Genomic DNA, 21,247 nt, shown 5'->3' on the forward strand with positions numbered 1-21,247 from the left:
GAAAGAAATAGTCGTTTATAATTAGAGTTGCTTCTCCCGAATCTATCAGACTTGTCGTTCACCATAGGCACTAATTTTAACAAACGAGTAATATATCAGCTAGATTGAATTAGTTGTCATCTATTTTTGCATGATATAATGATCTGAACGACAGTGCAGTTCAGAACTAGAAGTAGAAATCATAAGAGTCGTTCGAGTAACAAAAGGAACTGAATAACATATATTTCTGAACGACTATGTCGTTCACAAACAATTCAGAACTACCTATAGTTCAGGTGGTAGTCAAAATACAACCTGTCAACATGATAGTTTTTAACTTCCATGTTAATTTTATGTTTCATTTTATCATCAGGGTTGAAATACTGGAAAGAAGCTTATCAAGTACTTGTATTTATTGCAACTTGAAATGAAAATCAGTGTTGTATAAGCCTAACATACGACTGAATATCACTGAACCTTTTGGACATGGATACTTGGTATAAAATTTCACATTAGAGTTAAGGAACTTGGATTACATAAGATTCATAAAGAATATATATAAACAACCTCTCTCATTTACTCACTTCAACAATCCATCATTAAGTGGAAAAGGGCTACTTAATTTTCACTTGCTAAGGTGTCTATAATAACAAGCGCTACTGCTAGCTAAAGTTTGGAGCAGTCAGTTCTCTTGAAAGATACAGTCCCTCGTTTCAGGTCATATCCCAGAATGAAGTTCATCTGTTGCCAGCTTCCATAGACTGTGGATTGCCCAGGTTGAGTTGCGGCGAAAGCAAAGCAAACAACATCTTCAGCTACTCTTATGAATGAATTATCATCACTTAATTCAACGTCCGCGTCGGTGAAATGAATTGTAATTTTAGGAAATTTGAGTTCAGGATAATACCAAAAACAAGGACTCAGTTTCAGAGTATTATCCATAGAAAAAGGGAAGCGGCTGTTGTGAGGGTGGTTCTGGGGGTTCTCAGGAATTGCATAGCTAACAGTTGACCATAAATAGTCATAGAAATCTTTTGGCAAGAGCGTGAACATTGTTCCTGAATCAATTAACATGTTACCGACAGGCGGAGCAAAAGGATCATCAACATAGTATAAATCTTGTCTCTTTTCTCCGACACTAATTCCTTCTAATGTAACATAGTATTTGCCACTATGACGATGATGTCCTAAAGTTGTAGAAACAACTTCAAGATCATCATCTGAAATGAAACTTTGCAGACCAAAATTGATTTTGCTGGGTTGCTTAGAATAATAATCTGCCAGACAATAAGAAAATTTTCCATCACTCAAATGATACAGTTTTGATGTTAAAGAAAGTGCACCACGGCCAAGACCAATTACACCAACTCCTGCAAAGGTTTTGTAGATGGAGTTTCCACAAACAAAATCTGAATAAGGAAGAGGAAAAGGTCGGCCATCGCTAGAAGTTAAGGTCATTGTGTCTACAGCAATTCGTCCATTTGGGCAGTTAAGTTGATGTTTTTCGTCACAGCTATAAAGACAAACATTATCACTTTGGCAAGAGGAACTTGTAGTCTCACATTGATATGAATCACAAGGGGCATCTTGATAAGTTGAGGAAGCTAGAGGATTAAAGATGGAAGAACTCTGATTAAAGCAATCTTTACAATTTATGCAAGGTATCCATATAACATTGCTACCTGTATCTATAGCAGCATGGATTTCAGTTGGAGGTGTACCAATCAATAATTTCATGAGGTAATTTCCATCACCAGAAAATATACTAGCATGGACTCCTTCGTCGGAATTCGACAGCGGATTCAAACGTGCAACTCGATTAGCAGAACGCTGCAAGGCCTTAGCCAAGCGATGAGTGGTGGTTTCTGAAGCATTGAAGAATGGAGAATTTGGTGAATCTATGTGAATGAGTTCAGCAGTAAAGCTAAACTTGTCTGCTTGAATAATAGCAAAAGAAGAGAGAAAAACAGTTGATAAAATTATGATCAATGATGTGAAGGAGATAAAGTTATGGTATGCAACATTGGGTTCCATGTCTCAGAAAATCATGTGCATACTAGAACATGACAATGTTGCCAGAGAAATAAAAATGGTATATAAAGGAAAACGATTTTTCCTGAAAAAGAAAGATGGTAGATAAGTGATGCACAGTGAATGCTGTATGAAACCAAAAGAAGCAGGATCAAAGGTCTCGTCCAAAATGAGTGACAAACAGAAATACTGAAATTCAGGTAAACTTGGGCATCTGTTACAACATATACGAGCATGTTAGTTGGTCATTTAATATTAGTTCCTTAAATTCATAATTCATGCTTGTTGAAACTCGTCACAAAACTGAAATCAAAGACACAACTTCCCTTTCTCTTCATGCAACTTGTGAGAAGAATTAGTGAAATTTGATAAACAATTTAACATTGTAAACTAAATTATTTAAAAATTGAAAAAGATGATTAATGAAATAATCTCCATCACAATTCACAAGTTTCCAGCCATGGAGATTAGACACTGTTGACATCATATATGACATATAGGTTGTTTCATTCTTTTGGCTTAAGCTTGGAGGAGACAGTCTTGACATGCTTGAAAACCTCATCAATCAAACTTTGAGCATCAACCCTGTAAAACCTTCCCCTTCGAGCTGTAATAGTTGATTAAAAATAAACATTATGTCGCCCTTTCATATATGGTGTCAAAATCATCATCAACCTTTCCGTAATTCCTGGTGAGAAACGCACCTCCAGAAGGACTTGTAAACCCTAGCAACACTTTTGCCACATTGGATACACTTTTCACTGCCTGAACTAACCTGAAATAAATATCACAGTTGCAATTGCAGGGGAAGCAATTGAAGTGGATATAAACTTGTTACGGGCCTGCAGCGCATAGTATCCCTTTGATACTTGTACAGATATTGTGACGCCAATTCAAATCCTACTAGGACAAAATTTCTACTGAAAATAATTATGCATCTTCAAAACTCTTTTTCCTGATTTTTTCCGTGGACTGACATGATCCTTGCTAGATATGAAAAGCCACCTAAGCAATTAGTACGAATCCTAATGTATAACATAATAACAATTAAAAAGGAAACAAATCCTAATGTAATAAAAACAAAATGATTGTATAAGGTTAAATTGACAAGTTTTCAGTTCTACACTAGAATTCCTCGAAGCATTTGGATTCTGTAATACTTGGGCTATATATTGATACACAGGTGCTCTCCTCTACGTTATAGCTTCTTCTAACTGCGCTTTCTCCATTGTTTTACAGTTTTCTGCTCTCATTCTTTCAACTTCTCTAAATTCCTGGGGAAATCACATAAAAAACCAAATCATAGCAAAGAAGTTTGAAAACTCAAGAAACCATGATCCGTTTATCAAGATACATCTCCCGGAAACTCAATTCAGTCTTTAAAAGAGATTCTAAAACCTCAGACAACCAGCGTCTTATACCAACCGATGATCAGAATATAAAATCTAGGCCTCTTCTACCAGTAGATGATAAGAATGCAAAACCTAAGCTAGCACGGAAAGGGCACGTAGCTATGTACGTCGGCGAAGAGGCCAAGCGATATGAAGTTCCCGTCAAGTTTCTGTCAACAGAATTATTCGCATCTCTTATACGATTGGACCAAGAGGATCCTGACGGCAAGATTGAAGGGCCAATCAAGATTTCATGTTCGACTGTGATTTTTGAGCGCCTGTTGAAGCTTGCCGATATGCATATTAAGTAGATAGATGTAAAGAAAGCATTTATACTTTATTACGACTTAGGAGAACTGATTATAATAGAGATTGCCGGGGACAGTGTTGATATCTCTTGTAAAGAAAGACCCCTAATTCTTTAATTACTCATGACAAATTCTATAGATCATTCACTCTTTTTTCTGCACAATGGCTAATTTTTAGTTCATGTGTATTGATCGTTGCGTGTATTCTATTCTTAATTGCGAATTTTCTTTTGTCAATGAGATTAGATTAATATTTCAGGGTTCCAGTGTTTTTTGCTAAATTACTTATCCAGAATTTATACAGTCAAGATTATTTAATCTAAACTGGTATTTTTGAGGAAAACCAATTAACCAAATCCTACAGGAATGCTGATTTTGTTGCCTAGTTCTGATAATAATCTCTTTCCTGTGTTCGAAAAGAAATGGGTTTAAGGAAAAATTGTACATAGAAAGTAGAAACTAATTAATACAGGGTGCAGTCAGCTTGCTTGAAAGATACAGTGCTTGACTTGAGGTCATAACCTACTATGAAGTTCATCTGTTGCCAGCTTCCATAGACAGCATGGGTGATTCGTTTAGTAGCATTGAAAGTACCATCAAGAAAAGCAAAGCAAACGACGTTCCAATCCATTCTCACGAAGGTGTTCAAAGGACTTAATTGCACATCTGCATTGGTAAAATGCATTGTGATAGGAGGAGCATCGAAATCGTGATCAGATTCTGACTTGTAGCAAAGTGACAGCTTTCTTTCGTTGTTATAATTTATTGGTGTCAGGTTTATAGCCTTTCTAACTTCTGCTTCTACATTCTCATAGAAATCATGTGGCAAGGATGTAAAAGTAGTCCTCCAATCTATATAAATGTTAGACTTTGGTGCAGAATAGAAATTATTTGCTACTCTGTTGCCTCCTACACTCATTGCTTCTAGAAAAAGGAAATAAGCGCCCGATTCGCCATCGTCTGCTATAGGTGTAGAAACTACTCCTTCACCTGAAACCACACCTTTCAAACCAAAGTTTATTTTGCTGGATTGTTTTGAAGAATACGGCACCAGGCATTGAGAAAAAGTCCCATTTATCAGATGCTTCATTTGGGATGTCATGGAAAACAAACCGCGACCAAGACCAACAATGCCAGCTCCAATGTAATGCCAATTATCAATGAATGTTCCACAAATAAAATTAGTGTTAGGATAGGAAAGAGCCTGACCGCTGCTGGAATGAAAGCTGATTGTATCCATGGCAACTAAACCTTTATTTGTACAGCTAGATCGCTGTTGAGGAAGAGGACCACATAGGTATATGCACATTTTGGTCTGGCAGACTGCTCCATTTGTAATCTGGCACTGATATGATTCGCAGGCAGCACTTGTATAAGTACTGGATTCCGAGGGGAAAAAGGTAAAGCCATCCTTAGTGCAATCTTGACACGTTTTGCACGGTAGCCATGTCAGATCACCAGTTATATCTGCAAGGGCTAGAATTTCAGCCGGTGGTGTACCAACTGAAATCTTGATGAGGTAGTTGCCCTTAGAAAAGTTTAATTCAGATTGGGATGCATAGTAAGAGTCTGACATCAGATTGAAGCGACCGATTCGAGCATCATAATGTTGCGAAGCATTTGTTGAGCGAGTAGCAGCGGCTTCCAAAGCATTGTAGAAGGGAGAATTTGGTGAATCCCGACGAATAAGTTCAGCAGTGAAACCAAAATTGTCTGCTTTAACATGAGCAAAAGCAGACAGAGTAGCGATTGATAAAATTATCAATAACGCAAAAAATAGAAGGGTATGAAATGTTACAACGACTGTCATAGTTGTGTATTTCAGGATCATCATATGCATACTAGGACTTGGCAATGGATAGAGAATCTGAAAATGGTATATAAGGGGAAATAGTTTCCTGAAAGAAGGGGGAGTATAATGGATGCTGAATCTTGTGTGAGATCAAAACAAGCATGATTACAGGTTCCAGGCAAAAAGAGTGACAACAAGAATACAGAAATTTAGGCAGCGTGCACATGCTACGCTGCAGTTAGGTCTGTCCTTCTCATTTTTATTCCATTCTACTTCTTTCAAGGTTTGTAGACTACTGTAAAGAGAGATAGAAAGGCATATTAAGTTAGTCCTTTTCACACCTCCGTTCTGCCCAAAATTGCAGGCCTATGTTCTTTGTTTAAAAACTGAGAGAAAGTGTCCTAGATTGGATAATGCATCATTCTCAGCATCTAAATTGACAAGATTTGTATAGTAAATAATGAATTTTCAATGAAAATAGAAATAATCAAGAGAAAGTACATTACTAAGAAAATTGTGAGTTAATTTAATACCTCAGACAAAAGACCATCATCACCCAACACAATGGACATATATATCATCACATGATATCAAGAAATAGGCAGTACATAAAAGAGGTTTGGAGACATTTTTTTGTGTAGCTATTTTGCTCTATTTATTGACATTTTCTTAGCGTTGTCAAAGTTGCCATTGCTGTTTGCACACCTTATTTTCGAAAAACACTCCACACTCAAAGAATAGGCTTAATACAACATCCAGTTCTCATTACATATAAGATTTCAGTCATTCACGTAATTCAGAAAGATAATATGCTTTTTGATAAGGAACCATACAATCCGTACTGAACATTCCACACTAGCACAAAATCGGTTTTTACTATGAGAGTCAATTCAATCAATCTTTATAAACTTTAAAAAAATAAAAATAAAAAAGAGGATTCTAGTGGCAAATATTTCACTAAGAAAGAGAATGCTGGTATTTTGCTATTCTGAAATACATTCATTAAAAGTTCACAACATTGCCTTGCTCCCGTGCAATTGAAGCCGAAAGGACTCCAAGATCACGATTTAAGAAGGTCAATGCAGACTCGCATTCTGAAATTATTCTTGTAACAGATGAGGGCTCACCAGCTATTGTTTCAGATGATCCAACAGCAAGAGCTGCATGTGAGTCTCTGAGATTCCTCAAATTCCCTAGAAACTGCCACAAATTGCAGAACATAGCTATTTCCCATGAGAATAGAAGTGAAACTTTAACTCAGTCCAAGAATAGAAGTGAAACTTTAACTCAGTCCATGACACAAGATCACATAAAAAGAAAATTTGGTCAAACTGTCAAAATTAACCATCAATATTTCTTTTTTACTATTCTGAAGAGAAGCAACAAAAACAAGCAATAGAAGGAGTTCAACTGGAATGCTAGATGCATTTGATCTGCTCTCTATACTATAGATGGTAACGGGTTTGACATGAATTACCTTTAAAAGCATCTTATATGCCTCCAACAAGCGATTAGCAGCTGGCCCAAAGCCATGAAGCTGCGGCACCTCCATCATGTGTGTCCATGGGCGAATTTCCTGCAAAAGAAAATAAAAAATCTTTTAAAAAAATTGTATTATAAATGTAACAGGATAATTTCTCGGACTCGTGCACATATGGAAGCATCAACTTAGATATTTGTGTTTGAGATTGCGAAAGTTTTAAAGCAAAGGACTCTAAACCAAAGAGTGACAGCCATACAAGCCAAATGAACATAGCAAAAAATTAGGGAAAATCAAGCTAATTCATCATGCTGAATTACTATAGGGATCCACCTCTTCTTCTTCTTCTTTTTTTTTTCTTTTTTTTTCCTTTTGGGCATAAGCAACAAGAACAAGACAGGGAGATTGATGCATAATAATAAGAGATAGATCCTTTGCGTGGCTAGGTTCAAGTAAACAGAATGAAATACATTTTAGGAGGAATGCAGACCTTGGTGTAAATCACATTGAATTGTCTTGCAGTTTCAAGAAAAGATTCCAAATGTGCCCGCAATTGGGATTCCACCTCTGTATATTCCTCATCTGGATTGTAAGCATGCTGCAAACAGCCACAAAGTGCACAAAATTAACAGAAAGGAGAAGAACGAGAGGGAAAAATTACAAACATGATTGGTATTGGTGGTAGAATAAAATTTAATTATGGCGCAAAAAGGAATTTGGAAACAAAAGAATAACAATATTGGTTTTTGAATTAGTTGGGAAGTTCAATTTCATTTCTCCACGAATAAAAGGTGAGGGGGCCTGGGTGGGCAGGCTGGGTTTTGAGAGCATGAATTTGTAAATCAACGTTTCAATGCTAAGGAACTGATATTAACCTTTGATGCCAAATCATCGACTTTCTGCTGAAGATTCAAGAGTACCTTTGATTGTTCAGAAAGTTTAGTTTCCAGCTCAGATACATCAGGCCTGCAATGTACTTTGATGAAAGGAACATAACATCACTCCATCTCATGGCACGGAAAAGTAATAATCATGCAGTAGATTTTCGGAATCATGTTGTGACAGTGGCTCCAAATTTATTCAAGGAGATTTATATTTTCTGAGGTACTGCAGTGGTGTCCAAGCTATATAAATGGCCAACATTCATGAATAATTACTGACAGTTCTTACTGTAACATTTTAAGGCTTGCCTAGATAAATTATATAGAGAAATTTAAATACATAATGCATCTATAAAGTATGATACACGTGGCACAATATTGTTTACAACAAAGGTTGAATAAGAAAAGTTGGAAGTACAAGAAATTAATCTTACAGGGGATATATAGATTGAATCTGCACATCTGCAGGGAACAATTTGCATTCCTCTGAGAAAATTAGAGCTTGTTTCTCAGCAATAGAATCTATCAATTGTATGTCTTTGGCAACCTGCTCATCAACGCTGCAAAAGGATACAAATGAAATATTTTAGTGAAGAATGACATAAGATATGAGTGCAATAGCGTATTGTAACATTAAAGAGAAGAGATGATCAACTAAAGAAATGAATTAAAATCCACTTATGAACGCTCAACCTCCATTCTGGATTATCGGCAGAGATGCTAGCCTCCACAAGATCTACTATTAGACGAAGCATTTCAGTTCGATCTTCATAGCTTCCTCTCCCCTGAACCACAAAGGCATTCCACACACTTAAATTGGATAGTCTAAAGTGGCAATTCAATGATCACATAACTTATCACTTAGCTTTTGATATTTCCACAATTATCAGATAAGAGGCGCACCTCCACTTAACCAACTACATATGTTAGAATATAACAGTTGTCACAAAGAATACAATTGGTGATAAACATGTGCATTGTTCGTATAAAACCAAACAAAATTGAATTCACAAGTTACCCAATTACCCAATTGTTGCTATTGAAACAACAGATTATAAAAGAATACCAGCAGACTCTAATTTGGTAAAAAGTCAACTATGAAGTCACACTAAAACACATACATAACAAGTCATTTATCAATTTAATGAGTTGAAATTCACAGCAGAGTAAACAACTTACTTGAATGGCATCAGGATCTATAGTTGTAGTGATACCAAGAAATTTGGCAATCTCCGCCAAATCTGCAATGAAGAAGTTAATAACATCAAAATCTCAATACTTGTAACATACTTGCAATTTACAAATGCAAATCGCATATTAAGAGTCTATTCTCACTAAGATGTTAAAATTCTTTTATCAAAAAATTGTACAACACCTTTAACTATTTCCAAAGGCAGTATAGATTTAAAAAGAAAAAGAAAAGATCTTAGTAGTTACATTGAATACGAGCAGTCTCTTCATCACGATCCATAGCATCTCCTTGCAAATTTTGCTGTGAAAATGGTGATTTATCTCCCAATAACCTACAATTCACATAATTGAAAATTTTGAACGTGCACTCAACCACTAATAAATTGCATAAAAAACACACAATTGCACAGTCAAGCAATGAATCTGCTTATATTAGATTCTATACTACTTCCTACATCTCATCACTTTTTTTTTTTCTTAAGCAATGAATCAATTAAACAATATTACTAAAAAACCAACAAAATTACAACCCTAACTAATAAACAAAGATCAATTCAAACTTAAAGCTAACTTAATTCTGACTGCAGAACAATCAAACAAACCCTAGTAAAGCATCAAGATTTTTAACTACAATATTAGATTCTAAACGAATAGCTAGAGAGAGAGAGAGAGAGAGAGAGAAACTTGAAGAAGAGCCATTCGAGAAGAGCGTAACGCTCCATGCCGGCAAAGAGAAGAGACTGAGCAGGTGCACTGGCTCTTGGATACTTCAACTTCTCTAATTTTCTTTGTATCTCCTCCATTTGCTTTGCTGCCATTTCTTTTGAGAAATCAAATACAAACTATCACTCACTCACTTGTGTGTTAGATCTTAATTCCCACTTTTCCCTCTTTTCATTTCTGTTTTTCATGTTTCTTTTCTTAATTCTTTTTTGAAGTTTTCTTTATGTTAATTTCTTGAAATAAAAATCAAATTTTTTCTTATAAGTTTTATTCATTTTTGTTTCTCCTCTTACATTTATGTATAAAATTTCAAAACAATTTTCAACTTTTGGATAAAATGAAATTTCACTTAAGAAAATATATTTTTCTAAAATTTATAAAACATAAATAAATAAAAATAGAATTTAAATCTGAATTTGAATCGAAAGAATATGAATTTTCAACTTTTAACTTAAACTTATAAAATTGAATTGATACTATTTCATGAGTTAGTATTAAAAGTTTAAACCTAATCAAATTAGCCAATATTAACATTCAAATAAAATTTATTTAAAGTGTATAAAAAATAATATTTCAAATAAATTTATATAATAAGATTTAAAGTTTTCTCTACGGTAATAATGATATTAAATTTATAAACACTCTTCCCGTAATAAGAAAAAAAGAGAATGTATTTTTAATTACACATAAATTAAAAATATAAGTTATTTTAGTTGTATTATTAATTTATTATTATTTTTTATAACATTTCTATTAAACTTTTTATAAAAATTATAATTCTAAAATATATAATATAAATATTAATTGTATGTAATTATATTTATGTTAATTAATAAAAATACTTTTGATAATTATTTACTAAAATAACAATTAAAAGAAAAAGGAACTATCATTTAAAATAAATTGAAGTAAGAAAAGACCTATTACTTTTGAGGGAGGGATGGAGTATTAGATGGTTTTTGAATTATATAAAAGTTTATTTCATTTGAAAATAGAATACGAGATGAAAATAAAATATAAATAATAAAATTGAAATAGATATTTTAGTATTAAGAAATATATTGATTTATTAATATATAATTTTTATATTTTATTAAAATTTAACTTAATTATAATTAATTTTATAAAAATTAATTATATAAAATATTAAATTAACGTTCATTTATTATATTAAAAATATATAAATCTTAAACTCATAAATAGAATTCTATAAATTTTATAGATTTCAACCGGATATTATATGAATTATAATTTAAACATAAAATCTTAGAAATCAATCACAAACATCCAAATTCACTAAAAAATCAACTTCCATTCCATTATCCGACATTCAATTTCTCCATTTTTTGATGATCTTTTCTTAATATTTTTTATAATTTTCTTCACATATTAATTTTATATTAAATTATTACCCTATATTATATAGAGAATAACAAATTACATTTATATAGTGTCTAGTTAAAATCTAAACAATTAATTTAATTAATTTATGAATTTAAAATTTTATATATTTTAAATAAAGTGAAAGATAATTTAATATTTTATATAATTAAATTTGTGTAAATTTATTTATAACTAAACTAAATCCTAACAAAATAGATAAATTTTTTAAATGTATTCTACATTAATAAGTCAATATATTATATAACACAAAAATATTTTTTAAGATTTTATTATTTTTATCTTACTTTATTTATCATATATTCCTTTAAATAAAATAATTTTTTTTTATAAATTTTAAATAAATATATGTTAATATAAAAAAAAAGAAGAAGTCAATTCAATATATGATTTGCCTTCAATCAAATGCTCCCACTCCTCCAAATTCGTATAACTTATACCTAGGCAATTGCAAGTGGGCCGTGCTTCAGAATAACCATAGTAGGAATTATTTAAATTGTAACACTTATTTCAATTGTTTATAATGGTTAATATAACACAAAGTTGCTAGGTATATTAGCCACATTATCAAATACTTGTTTAGTTATATTTATTTTAGAGTTAATTACTAAATAAATCAAAACCTTTTAGGATTTTCTTAATTTTACTAAAATCTCCTAATTTCAATAATTTTATTCTAATTTCAATTGTGTCTAACTGGTTAAATTGAAAACTTGACTTGTGTACGTAGTTGACGTGTTTGCCAATTAAAAAAAGAGAAAAGTATTTTCAATAATACCATTGCTTACATGACATGTAACACAAATCCCTCTTATGAAGTTTCAAGCTACTGCAATCCTCCCTCAATTCGTGATATTTCTAGAAACGCTATTCTTTATTTTAAAAATTAGAGATTTAAATTGATAATAAAAAAATTTTAAATTATATACTGTCTTTTATTACTTTCCATCTCAGAAATAACATAAATAATTAAAAAAGTTATTACTAGTCCATCTAGCAGATACGTCAACCATAAACATAAGCCAGTCAATTTAATTCGATTGGATATAATTAAAATCAATTTTTCAAATTATGGTAAAATTGTCAAAATTAAAAGGTATGGATAAATCAGAAAAAAATAAAAAAATATTTAGATTTATTTAGTCTTAGCTTTTATTTTATTAACGAATTTAGATTAAATTTGTAATATAAAAAAGTTAATATACTTGGCATGAATAAATGGATCGGTATATTTTTTTTTTTAGTTTTAAAAGGCTAAATAATTAAACTGAATTGAATAAAAATAAAAATTCAATCTGAATATAAACCAATTAAGGGCGAGTTTCGCATTGAATTTAGGAAATATATTTTTTAATTTTAATTGACTTTTTAATTTTAAAAATTACTTTTGCTAAAAGCAGGTCAATAGACATTTTTCTAAAAGTAAATTTAAAAAAAAATGTTTATGAAAAGTTTAAAAAAGTAATATATTAAATAAAAAAAATTAAACCTTCTTTTTAAACACTCAATTGCACTCTAAATAAGTTTCTTTCTTTCCCAGTCTTTGTGAAGATTATTTTGACAGTTCCATCTCTTTGATTGATAAAGAGAGGATCTGTAGCTTGAACAGGCTTAGATTGAGATGCCTGAAGCTTTTCGTAGTTGGTGACCCACTCAGTCGGGATTAGCTTTTGAAGGTCTTCCTTTTCCAGCTGTCTGGGAGCCTGGACAATAGTGGGGATCTGGCTAGAATCGGCCATGATGAACAACGCATCAGAAGTGGCTTGAAAGCCTGGGATCTGCAGGTTAAACGCATGATCCTGTAGTCTGTAGACTATCTGATGGTGTAGAGTTACAGAGAGAGCGTTATCAACCTGATTCGCTCTTGTTATTTGGACTTGAACTTTTAAGGCAGTGGACAGATAAGGATCATTAAGGGATAAATTAAAGTTGGGGAAGAAGGCTAGGACAACACTTCCTGTGTTGAGTGTTGTGACGATCGTTCCGATTACTGCATGCTCATACTTGAGATATCTTGTGTCCAGTAACGACATACGGGCTGTGACCGGTAAACCCATCCTTCCATGATAGGATATGACTAGTCTAACTGCTCCAAGATGGAGGTGTGTGTAGCCCTGTTTTCTCCACTGTTCTATGAAGAAGGTTGGGATTTCGAGAGTAACGTACTGCTCCTGTGTGGTAGCAATAAGAGAACACTGAGAAAGAGAAGAAGATTGGACATATTCTTTTACTGTAAGGGGTTGTTTATGGATAAGCTGGTTAAAGGTTTTTCTGACAAAGTTTTGTTTCTTGAAAATATTGTAAGGGTTCATAATAGGTACTAGGGTGTTTTCTATTTGAACATTTTCTGGTATATGGGAGATCTCTACAAGATGGTCTATCTTGTTAGATATGGTTTTCTTACATGAAGGAGAAAGTTGTAGAACAGAAGTGTGGGTAGTAATTTCTGTAGTCATGGTGTTTAGATTTCTCTTCTCTGTCACCAAGGCTCTGATACCAAAGGGAGCCGAGAGCTGTTCATGGTATAGTCCTCATGCTGTAAACTCAAGGCATGTGAATATCCTCAAGCTAAGACTACAAAGAGGCACCTCGCCATGGGGAGTCTTTCTGCTCTTTTGGATTTCGATAGCCGAGTTAGCCCTTTTGGATCATACCAAAAACAGATCGTAGCAACTATTAGCTCATTGCCATTGAATCGAGGAGAAGAGAGGAGAAGAGTTTAGAAGGCCATGAGAGAGTAAGAAATTGCAGAGAGTAAGAAATTGCTTAATGGAAACTTGTTTGCCCTTTATTCAGAATGACTTCTCCCTATACAGGAAGGAGAGTCTCAACAAGAGTATAAAAGAAGGCTAAGTGGGAATCCAAAAATTATTCAATTAATATGATAATTGATTCGATATTATATAATATTGAAATTATAAACTGTTAAATTTTTAAATTTAATTATGACCGTTTAATTACTAATTATTTATTTTACCAATTACATAAAATATTGGTGAATATTTTTATAATATTTATATTTTATTCCATCAATTATAAAATTACAAAAAATAATAATTTTGTTTTATTAAAAATAAAGTTTTCATGACGACATAAAATAAAAAACTATTAAATCATACGATTTGAGTTTATATCCAGGCTCTAACCTGACCAACTAGCAATGAACACTCCTACCAGGCTGCCTAAAAAAGTACAAAGAACAACAAAATGCCAATTCAAGATATTTTTGTGTGCATCTCATGGTATCTGCTGATCCTGAATTATTTGGTATAAAATATGGGACCGTTACAAGATCCGCATTTATTTGGGCACCTAGATTTTGTCAAGTATATATTTTCCAATACTTGGAAAAAAGAAAGAAAACATGCACAACAAAATGCCATCATTTGATTTTCCAATTTTCTTAATACTTATTTGTAAAGTTCCGTTGCTTTTAAGCAAACTTGGATTCATTGTTTTCGCTTGCTGCTCCAAAAAAAGTTATACTCAAAAGTCCATATCTTTAGCTGCCTGCAGAGTCTATTCTGCACTCTCTCTCTCTCTCTCTCTCTCTAATATCAAAAGCTAAGTGCAAAAAATGCTTACCTTGAATCTAGCCCAGTCCTCTCCAGTCACTTTCACTAAATCCAACAATCACAAGTACCCCATAAATGCTTCTTCTTTCAAAAATCTTGATATTTTCAACAGAACTCAAAAACCAACTACTCTCTTTAACAAACCCATCTCTCAAATTGGTGCATTAGCAACTAAAGTCTCTAACTTTGGCCGGATTAATGGCTATCCGGTTGGCCTTTCTTCAAGATTCACTGCTCAGATTCATGATTCAAGCAGATTCCATGAGCACCCATCTGGGTTTTGCTCAAAGTCCAGATCTTTGGTCACAAGAGCAGCAGCAGCAGCTGAATCTGACTCCACTCCAGAAGAAGAAGGCGGTGCTGTTACAAAGCCTCAGAATAAAACGCTCAAGCTTGCACTTGTTTTTGGTTTCTGGTATTTCCAAAACATAGTGTTTAATATTTACAATAAGAAAGCATTGAACGTTTTTCCATTTCCATGGTTTCTTGCTTCTTTTCAGCTCTTTGTTGGATCCATTTGGATGTTAATCCTATGGTCATTGAAGCTGCAACAATGTCCTAAGATTTCAAAACCGTTTATTATCGCTCTCCTTGGACCTGCATTATTTCACACTATAGGCCACATATCAGCTTGTGTTTCATTCTCTAAAGTTGCCGTCTCTTTCACTCATGTTATTAAATCGTCAGAGCCTGTCTTCTCTGTTGTATTCTCTTCAATTCTCGGTGATACTTACCCTTTAAAGGTCTGGCTCTCTATTCTTCCTATTGTTCTTGGTTGTTCCCTTGCTGCTGTCACTGAAGTGTCTTTTAATTTCCAAGGCTTATGGGGTGCTTTGATAAGCAATGTTGGTTTTGTGTTTAGAAACATCTACTCAAAAAAGAGTTTGCAGAGTTTCAAGGAAGTAAATGGGCTTAACTTGTATGGCTGGATTAGTATAATCTCATTAATCTATCTGCTCCCTGTTGCGGTTTTTGTTGAAGGGTCCCAATGGATTCAGGGATACCATAAGGCAATTGAAGCTGTTGGTCGATCATCAACATTTTATATATGGGTGTTGCTATCTGGTATTTTTTATCATCTTTATAACCAATCATCTTACCAGGCACTTGATGACATTAGCCCCTTAACCTTTTCGGTTGGTAACACAATGAAGAGAGTGGTGGTGATTGTGTCTACTGTCTTGGTGTTTAGGAATCCGGTTAGGCCTTTGAATGCAGTTGGATCAGCCATTGCGATATTGGGGACTTTCCTCTACTCTCAAGTAACTGCTAAGAAAGCCAGCAAAACTGAAGGAGAAAAGCAGAGTTAGATATAAACATTTATAACCATAGGCTTGATAAGTTTTGCATTGCTACTTTGTTTACTTTGCTACAGTTGAGGATATGCATTTCTATCTTAATTTTATAATCTTTGCTTCTCTTTTCCTTTTGTGTTTATGGTTTTGTGTTGTCCCCGTGATTTTATTCTGTTTCTACTTATATCAATATGCCCTGGATACTTGCTTACGAATTGAGAGGAGGTAAAAATGAGTTGGCAATTGTTTGTTCCTTTTTATTCTACTCTATCTTGTGCAAATATATGCATTCTGGCGGAATATTATTGCCATTTAGCTTCTGTAAGCTGCAAGTCTGCTATGAATTGACAACTATTATATCAATAAGGTTCTGAAACCTTGAACTGTGGTTTAGTTTGACATTGAACATACTAATTTTTCAATGTTGGAATTCTTATAAGCATTTTATTCTTAGAATTGGCGAAATTGTTGGGTTTATGTAAACTCTGCCTAGTCATCAATTCAATCTAGCATGTAACTTCCTTGCAGACTAATTCTACTGGTTGAGGATGAAATACAATTCCTTTGGGAAGTATGGCTCGATATTGGGGACTTCAGGTGTCTGCTTATAGAGCTAGCAAAAGAAAAGAATGGACAGGTTTAGTTGGTTCATATCTAGGTCCTGATAATATTGGGCTCAATAAATTTTACATTTCTACTATCATTTCTGTGTCAAGTTACTGGTGCCTGCCTCCCCACAAAAAATGAAGTTGATCTGCAGATGCTTATTCATATGCTCCTTTAGTTCCCTTTGTACTTGGTAAATGCAAGTGAGCCACTGGCCTTGATAATAGCAGAAGGACCCCAGGAGTGGGTCAAATGCCACTTACTGTTCAAGATTGTTGGATCTGATGTCATCCACTAATGATAAATTGACATATTTTGTCCTGTCGGTTGGCTACTAGAAGAGTAAAGAGCATATATTCACATTTTATCTGAACAATTATTTAAAAGAAACAGCAGCAACAAATCGTCTCAAAAGGCTCCTGTTTAGCCATCATGGAGCCAAAGTCCATATATTGCTGCCTTTTGCTTGAGTAGTCTCAATCTTTCTCTTACATATCAAAAGCTAGAAAAAGAAAAATGTTTATTTTGAATCTCAACTCATTCTCTCTTGTCACTCTGTATAAATCTTCCCACTGCAAGTACCCCATAATTTTTTCTTTCCCAAATCTAGATTTGCGCAACCAGACTCAAAATGGAAGTACTCTCTTTAATAAACCCACCTCTCAAATTGATACACTGGGCACTAAAATCTACAACACTGGACAAATCTATGACTGCCCAATTAACATTCAGATCCGTGGTTCAAACAGAGTCCACAAATACCAATCTGGGTTTTTCTCAAAATCTGTATCTTATGCTGCTAAAACATCAGAATCTGAACCAAGCGTGGAAGGAGAAGGTGGTGCAATTTCAAAGTCTAAGGATAAAACTCTACAACTTGCACTCGTGTTTGCTCTCTGGTATTTCCAGAACATTGTGTTTAATATTTACAATAAGAAAGCACTGAATGTTTTTCCATTTCCATGGTTTCTTGCCTCTTTCCAGCTCTTTGCTGGGTCTATTTGGATGTTAATCCTATGGTCATTGAAGCTCCAACCACGGCCGAAGATCTCAAAAAGATTCATTATTGCTCTTCTTGGACCTGCTTTATTTCACACTATAGGCCACATATCAACCTGTATTTCATTATCTAAGGTTGCTGTTTCTTTCACTCATGTCATCAAATCATCAGAACCTGCTTTCTCTGTTGTGATCTCTTCAATTCTTGGTGATTCTTACCCTTTAAAAGTCTGGCTCTCCATCCTCCCCATTGTTCTTGGTTGTTCTCTTGCAGCCATCACTGAAGTGTCCTTCAATTTCCAAGGCTTATGGTGTGCTTTGATTAGCAACATGAGTTATGTGTTTAGGAACATTTACTCAAAAGAGAGTTTGAATTGCTTCAAGGAAGTAAATGGACTAAATTTATATGCATGCATTAGTATTATCTCATTGTTTTATTTGTTTCCTGTTGCGGTTATTGTTGAAGGCTCTCAATGGATTCAAGGATACCATAAGGCTATTGACGCTGTTAGCAAATCATCAACTTTTTATAAATGGGTGTTGCTATCTGGTATTTTTTATCATCTCTATAACCAATCATCTTACCAGGCACTTGATGATATTAGCCCCTTGACCTTTTCGGTTAGTAACACCATGAAGAGAGTGGCAGTGATTATTTCCACTATCTTGGTGTTTAGGAATCCAGTTAGGCCTTTGAATGCAATTGGATCAGCCATTGCTATATTGGGGACGTTCCTGTACTCACAGGCATTTGCTAAGAATACCCATAAAACTAAAGGTGAAAAGAAAAGTTAGATATTTTTACATTTCTACTTGTCTACTTTGCTGTAGTTGATTCATTTCATATTAATTATATTCTTCTTGTTTCCGTTTTCCATTTTTGTTTCTGATGTGTAGCTTTGCATTGTTTATTATGATTTACGTCTATCAATATGCCTGGCATACTTGCTTGAAAATAAAGAAAGAACTGAAAAGAATTGAGAGCCAAATTTACTGTATATTGTTTCTTCTACAAATTGTAGATTCAATACAGTTGGTTACAGCAAGTATCCATTTGAAAAGGTTAGCAAATGATTTTTGGTTGAAAAACAGTGCCATTTATCTTGTTTTTGCTGCAGTTGTTTTTTATATTGACAACTACATCAGTAAGGTTTCTCAAATACTGAAGTTAGACTTAATTTTCTTAACATTAAACACACTAATCTTTCAATGGTGGCCTGCTTACAAGCACATAATTCCTTAAAAGTGGCTTAATTGTTTGGTTATATGCTTCTGTGCAAGTTTTTTTGCTTCCTGTCTCTAGTTATTAACTAAGGCTAATATGTAATTTCATTACAGATTGATCCACTGTTTGAGGATGAAATGTAGAGTGTTTGAAAACTATGGCTCAATATTGGATTGTAAGACTGGGATGCAAGAGTGTGAGATGTCCTTACCTAAAATCTTATCAATCATTCAAGACAGTAGAACTGCTTTATGGAGCAAGGAAAGGTAAATCTCAAATGTGGCAATAACATTGTTAATTTGGAATGGACATAACATTTTCAGTGGTAACAGACAAACCAACCAAAAACATAACACTAGAGCTGCTCTCCCTAAACCTTCCTTCCAGCACAGCCATTTTCTTGGTTTGAAGTTCTTGGTTTCAGAGGGAGGAGGATCTCTTCAATAGGCAAAGGTTATATCTTCTTAATTATTTTATGGTAAAGCTTGGGTTCAAGAGCTTGTATAGCTTTTGGGATGTTGGTTGAGCACTAATGATAAGCCTTTCAACCCCTCAGTGAAGATCCTACATCAGCAGGAGCACAAAGAGGTAAGCCCAAATGTGTTTTTTCCAACTTACAAATTGATTACTACTTGTAAATCTCCTAAAGAATCAAGTCAAGTGTGTACAAATTTCAATAGTTGATCTTTGTGCTTAAGAGTTCTATTTTGTTGATGAGTTCAATACCCTTCACCTCCACGCTATCATTACTTCCCTCGTCATTGGGCCTTCCTCTGTAACTTCCTCTTGGGCCGTCTCATCACTAATCATTAGCTGCGAACCTCCTTCCATCGGCTGCAGGCCTTCTAAGTTTCCCAGGCCTTTCTGGTCATCATCCAAGTTCCTGACAGCTTAGGAAAGAATAAAAAGACGGACTATTCCATTTGTTAATAGTTGCATTACTGTGTGTATTTAACCAGAAAATCGATTATCTACTCAGGTGGCAAAGTGTAGATTTCATATTCTATGTCCAGTAATAACTTAATTATAGCTATATCAATCGCAGAAATAGATACCGAAATAAAATTTTCAAAAGATTTTACATTTAGTTCCTTAAAAAAAAGGTGCTGTTGTTATTATTAAAGAAAAGAAAGAAGACATAAATTATTACACCAAGACCTCACACCAAGTCACCAAGTTTAACATTAAAGCACACACAGTACATCTCTCAAAAACAGAACAATACAAAAATGGATTCTTTAATTTTAATTAATTTCTAGTAAATTCTTGAATCAATATTTTGGCCTGAGAATGGCACCTTTAACAATAAGTCCATTTTTCCAGTGTCCTCCATGCTCAAAAACATCAAAGCATACTTCCCCTTTATCTCCTTTCTTTGTTAAGAAGTTGCCTACGTTGAGCTCTATCCATTGACCTACTGGCTTCTGAAGCAAAACAACTTGCCTTTCACGAACTTCTCCATTTGGAAGTGACAGTTTCAGGGTTATGGGAAGTTCCCAGCCTGATGCTCCTTTGGTCAACTTCACTACATAAATAACCTCATAGGCAGTTCCTGGTGACAGATCAGCCATGTTGAATTTCCCTCTTACGTCTAGCCAACACACATGACTTAATTTGGCTACTTCTATGTTCTCTTCCCTGCAAGGTGAAACATAAAATATTTCATGTCATAAAGAAATTCAAGCAAAATTATTAAAGTTCGCCAAATGTTTGGATTTTCTTTTGATCACAAGAGAATGATTTAGAATGCATGTCTTTGTACTGCAAAAAGATTGAAATCCAGGATTACAGATTCCACATGTATGCTGCATGAGCTGGTGAAGATACTTTTTGGATTGGAATCCACCATTTGAAAATATTGTAACAAAAGGGAAATTGAAAAGAGAAATTCTCACCCAGTTTCCTTGAAACAATTCCAAGACCAGTATTCATGACCACCCCAAGTGATGTAGAGTGATCTTGGAAACAACATGAAGCAGTCATGGCCAGACTTTCTGTCAACCCATTTCATCTGCATATACGTATATGCAAAGTAAAGGAGAAAGAAAGTTCATTAGGTCTTTATATTTACTATCAACAATAAATCAATAAATAGATTTACTGACAGCAATATATACAGTAACATCCGAAAACAGAATATCAAGAATTTACCTTTCTCTTGTTCTCTAGAAAGACTCGAGAGTCGTCTTCTTTTTTAAGTATCATGGTGTTGTACTTCCAGATTCTCTAAATGAAATTATTGTACAGACCTCTGTCCTTCTACTCTATCTAGTAAGAGTATGTATGTATATATATATATATATATAGCAATTCAAATGGAATCCATTGAAGGAGTACTTTCCTGTATATTGGACTGGAAAGAAGAATGAG

At 33.9% G+C, this 21,247-nt stretch overlaps 7 protein-coding genes across 8 annotated transcripts; 3 read left to right on the forward strand and 4 right to left on the reverse strand.

Annotated features, from left to right (window-relative positions):
- Positions 1-645: 645 nt before the first annotated feature.
- Positions 646-2,013, reverse strand: LOC8284249 (aspartic proteinase CDR1). Its single transcript, XM_002523945.4, has one exon. The coding sequence runs from the start codon at positions 2,011-2,013 to the stop codon at positions 646-648; it is 1,368 nt and encodes a 455-aa protein (XP_002523991.2).
- Positions 2,014-3,343: 1,330 nt separating this feature from the next.
- LOC8284248 (auxin-induced protein 15A) lies at positions 3,344-3,712 on the forward strand. Its single transcript, XM_002523944.2, has one exon. It carries the CDS (start codon positions 3,344-3,346, stop codon positions 3,710-3,712), a length of 369 nt encoding a protein of 122 aa, XP_002523990.1.
- A 406-nt stretch (positions 3,713-4,118) lies between these two features.
- Positions 4,119-6,001, reverse strand: LOC8284247 (aspartic proteinase CDR1). Its single transcript, XM_002523943.4, has one exon. It carries the CDS (start codon positions 5,547-5,549, stop codon positions 4,173-4,175), a length of 1,377 nt encoding a protein of 458 aa, XP_002523989.3. The 5' UTR covers positions 5,550-6,001; the 3' UTR covers positions 4,119-4,172.
- A 295-nt stretch (positions 6,002-6,296) lies between these two features.
- On the reverse strand, positions 6,297-10,027 carry LOC8284246 (AUGMIN subunit 7). The gene is made up of 9 exons (XM_002523942.4): positions 9,738-10,027; positions 9,300-9,385; positions 9,042-9,103; positions 8,556-8,647; positions 8,297-8,422; positions 7,857-7,947; positions 7,472-7,579; positions 6,979-7,077; positions 6,297-6,701 (listed from the first exon to the last, which is right to left on the reverse strand). Exons 1-9 carry the CDS (start codon positions 9,869-9,871, stop codon positions 6,504-6,506), a joined length of 996 nt encoding a protein of 331 aa, XP_002523988.1. The 5' UTR covers positions 9,872-10,027; the 3' UTR covers positions 6,297-6,503.
- Positions 10,028-14,609: 4,582 nt separating this feature from the next.
- LOC8284245 (xylulose 5-phosphate/phosphate translocator, chloroplastic) lies at positions 14,610-16,176 on the forward strand. Its single transcript, XM_002523941.4, has one exon. It carries the CDS (start codon positions 14,755-14,757, stop codon positions 16,060-16,062), a length of 1,308 nt encoding a protein of 435 aa, XP_002523987.2. The 5' UTR covers positions 14,610-14,754; the 3' UTR covers positions 16,063-16,176.
- A 136-nt stretch (positions 16,177-16,312) lies between these two features.
- LOC8284244 (xylulose 5-phosphate/phosphate translocator, chloroplastic) lies at positions 16,313-19,600 on the forward strand. 2 transcript variants are annotated; one of them, XR_007214251.1, is made up of 3 exons: positions 16,313-18,430; positions 18,991-19,143; positions 19,210-19,600. XR_007214251.1 is itself a non-coding variant. In XM_015722254.3 (2 exons), the coding sequence occupies exons 1-2, from the start codon at positions 17,170-17,172 to the stop codon at positions 18,993-18,995; spliced, it is 1,266 nt and encodes a 421-aa protein (XP_015577740.1). In that variant the 5' UTR covers positions 16,313-17,169; the 3' UTR covers positions 18,996-19,600. The 2 variants fall into 2 exon arrangements, 1 of the variants encoding a protein (XP_015577740.1); XM_015722254.3 differs by having other exon boundaries at positions 18,991-19,600.
- Positions 19,601-19,960: 360 nt separating this feature from the next.
- Positions 19,961-21,181, reverse strand: LOC8282039 (protein PHLOEM PROTEIN 2-LIKE A1). Its single transcript, XM_002523939.4, has 3 exons — positions 21,029-21,181; positions 20,773-20,888; positions 19,961-20,515 (listed from the first exon to the last, which is right to left on the reverse strand). The coding sequence occupies exons 1-3, from the start codon at positions 21,080-21,082 to the stop codon at positions 20,149-20,151; spliced, it is 537 nt and encodes a 178-aa protein (XP_002523985.2). The 5' UTR covers positions 21,083-21,181; the 3' UTR covers positions 19,961-20,148.
- Between the last annotated feature and the right edge of the window lie 66 nt (positions 21,182-21,247).

The sequence above is a fragment of the Ricinus communis genome, chromosome 10 (assembly GCF_019578655.1).
Source record: "Ricinus communis isolate WT05 ecotype wild-type chromosome 10, ASM1957865v1, whole genome shotgun sequence".
In the NCBI taxonomy this organism is placed as follows: domain Eukaryota; kingdom Viridiplantae; phylum Streptophyta; class Magnoliopsida; order Malpighiales; family Euphorbiaceae; genus Ricinus; species Ricinus communis.

Excerpts from the sequence above, each read along its gene's own strand:
- LOC8284249 (XM_002523945.4), bottom strand. The coding sequence starts at position 2,013 with ATGGAACCCAATGTTGCATACCATAACTTTATCTCCTTCACATCATTG.
- LOC8284248 (XM_002523944.2), top strand. The coding sequence starts at position 3,344 with ATGATCCGTTTATCAAGATACATCTCCCGGAAACTCAATTCAGTCTTT.
- LOC8284247 (XM_002523943.4), bottom strand. The coding sequence starts at position 5,549 with ATGCATATGATGATCCTGAAATACACAACTATGACAGTCGTTGTAACA.
- LOC8284246 (XM_002523942.4), bottom strand. The coding sequence starts at position 9,871 with ATGGCAGCAAAGCAAATGGAGGAGATACAAAGAAAATTAGAGAAGTTG. Across the intron at positions 8,648-9,041 it reads TAGATCCTGATGCCATTCAA|GGGAGAGGAAGCTATGAAGA; the intron begins GTAAGTTGTTTA and ends TTTGTGGTTCAG. Across the intron at positions 7,948-8,296 it reads ATTCAATCTATATATCCCCT|GCCTGATGTATCTGAGCTGG; the intron begins GTAAGATTAATT and ends AGTACATTGCAG.
- LOC8284245 (XM_002523941.4), top strand. The coding sequence starts at position 14,755 with ATGCTTACCTTGAATCTAGCCCAGTCCTCTCCAGTCACTTTCACTAAA.
- LOC8284244 (XM_015722254.3), top strand. The coding sequence starts at position 17,170 with ATGTTTATTTTGAATCTCAACTCATTCTCTCTTGTCACTCTGTATAAA.
- LOC8282039 (XM_002523939.4), bottom strand. The coding sequence starts at position 21,082 with ATGATACTTAAAAAAGAAGACGACTCTCGAGTCTTTCTAGAGAACAAG. Across the intron at positions 20,889-21,028 it reads TTCTAGAGAACAAGAGAAAG|ATGAAATGGGTTGACAGAAA; the intron begins GTAAATTCTTGA and ends ACGTATATGCAG. Across the intron at positions 20,516-20,772 it reads AATTGTTTCAAGGAAACTGG|GGAAGAGAACATAGAAGTAG; the intron begins GTGAGAATTTCT and ends TTCACCTTGCAG.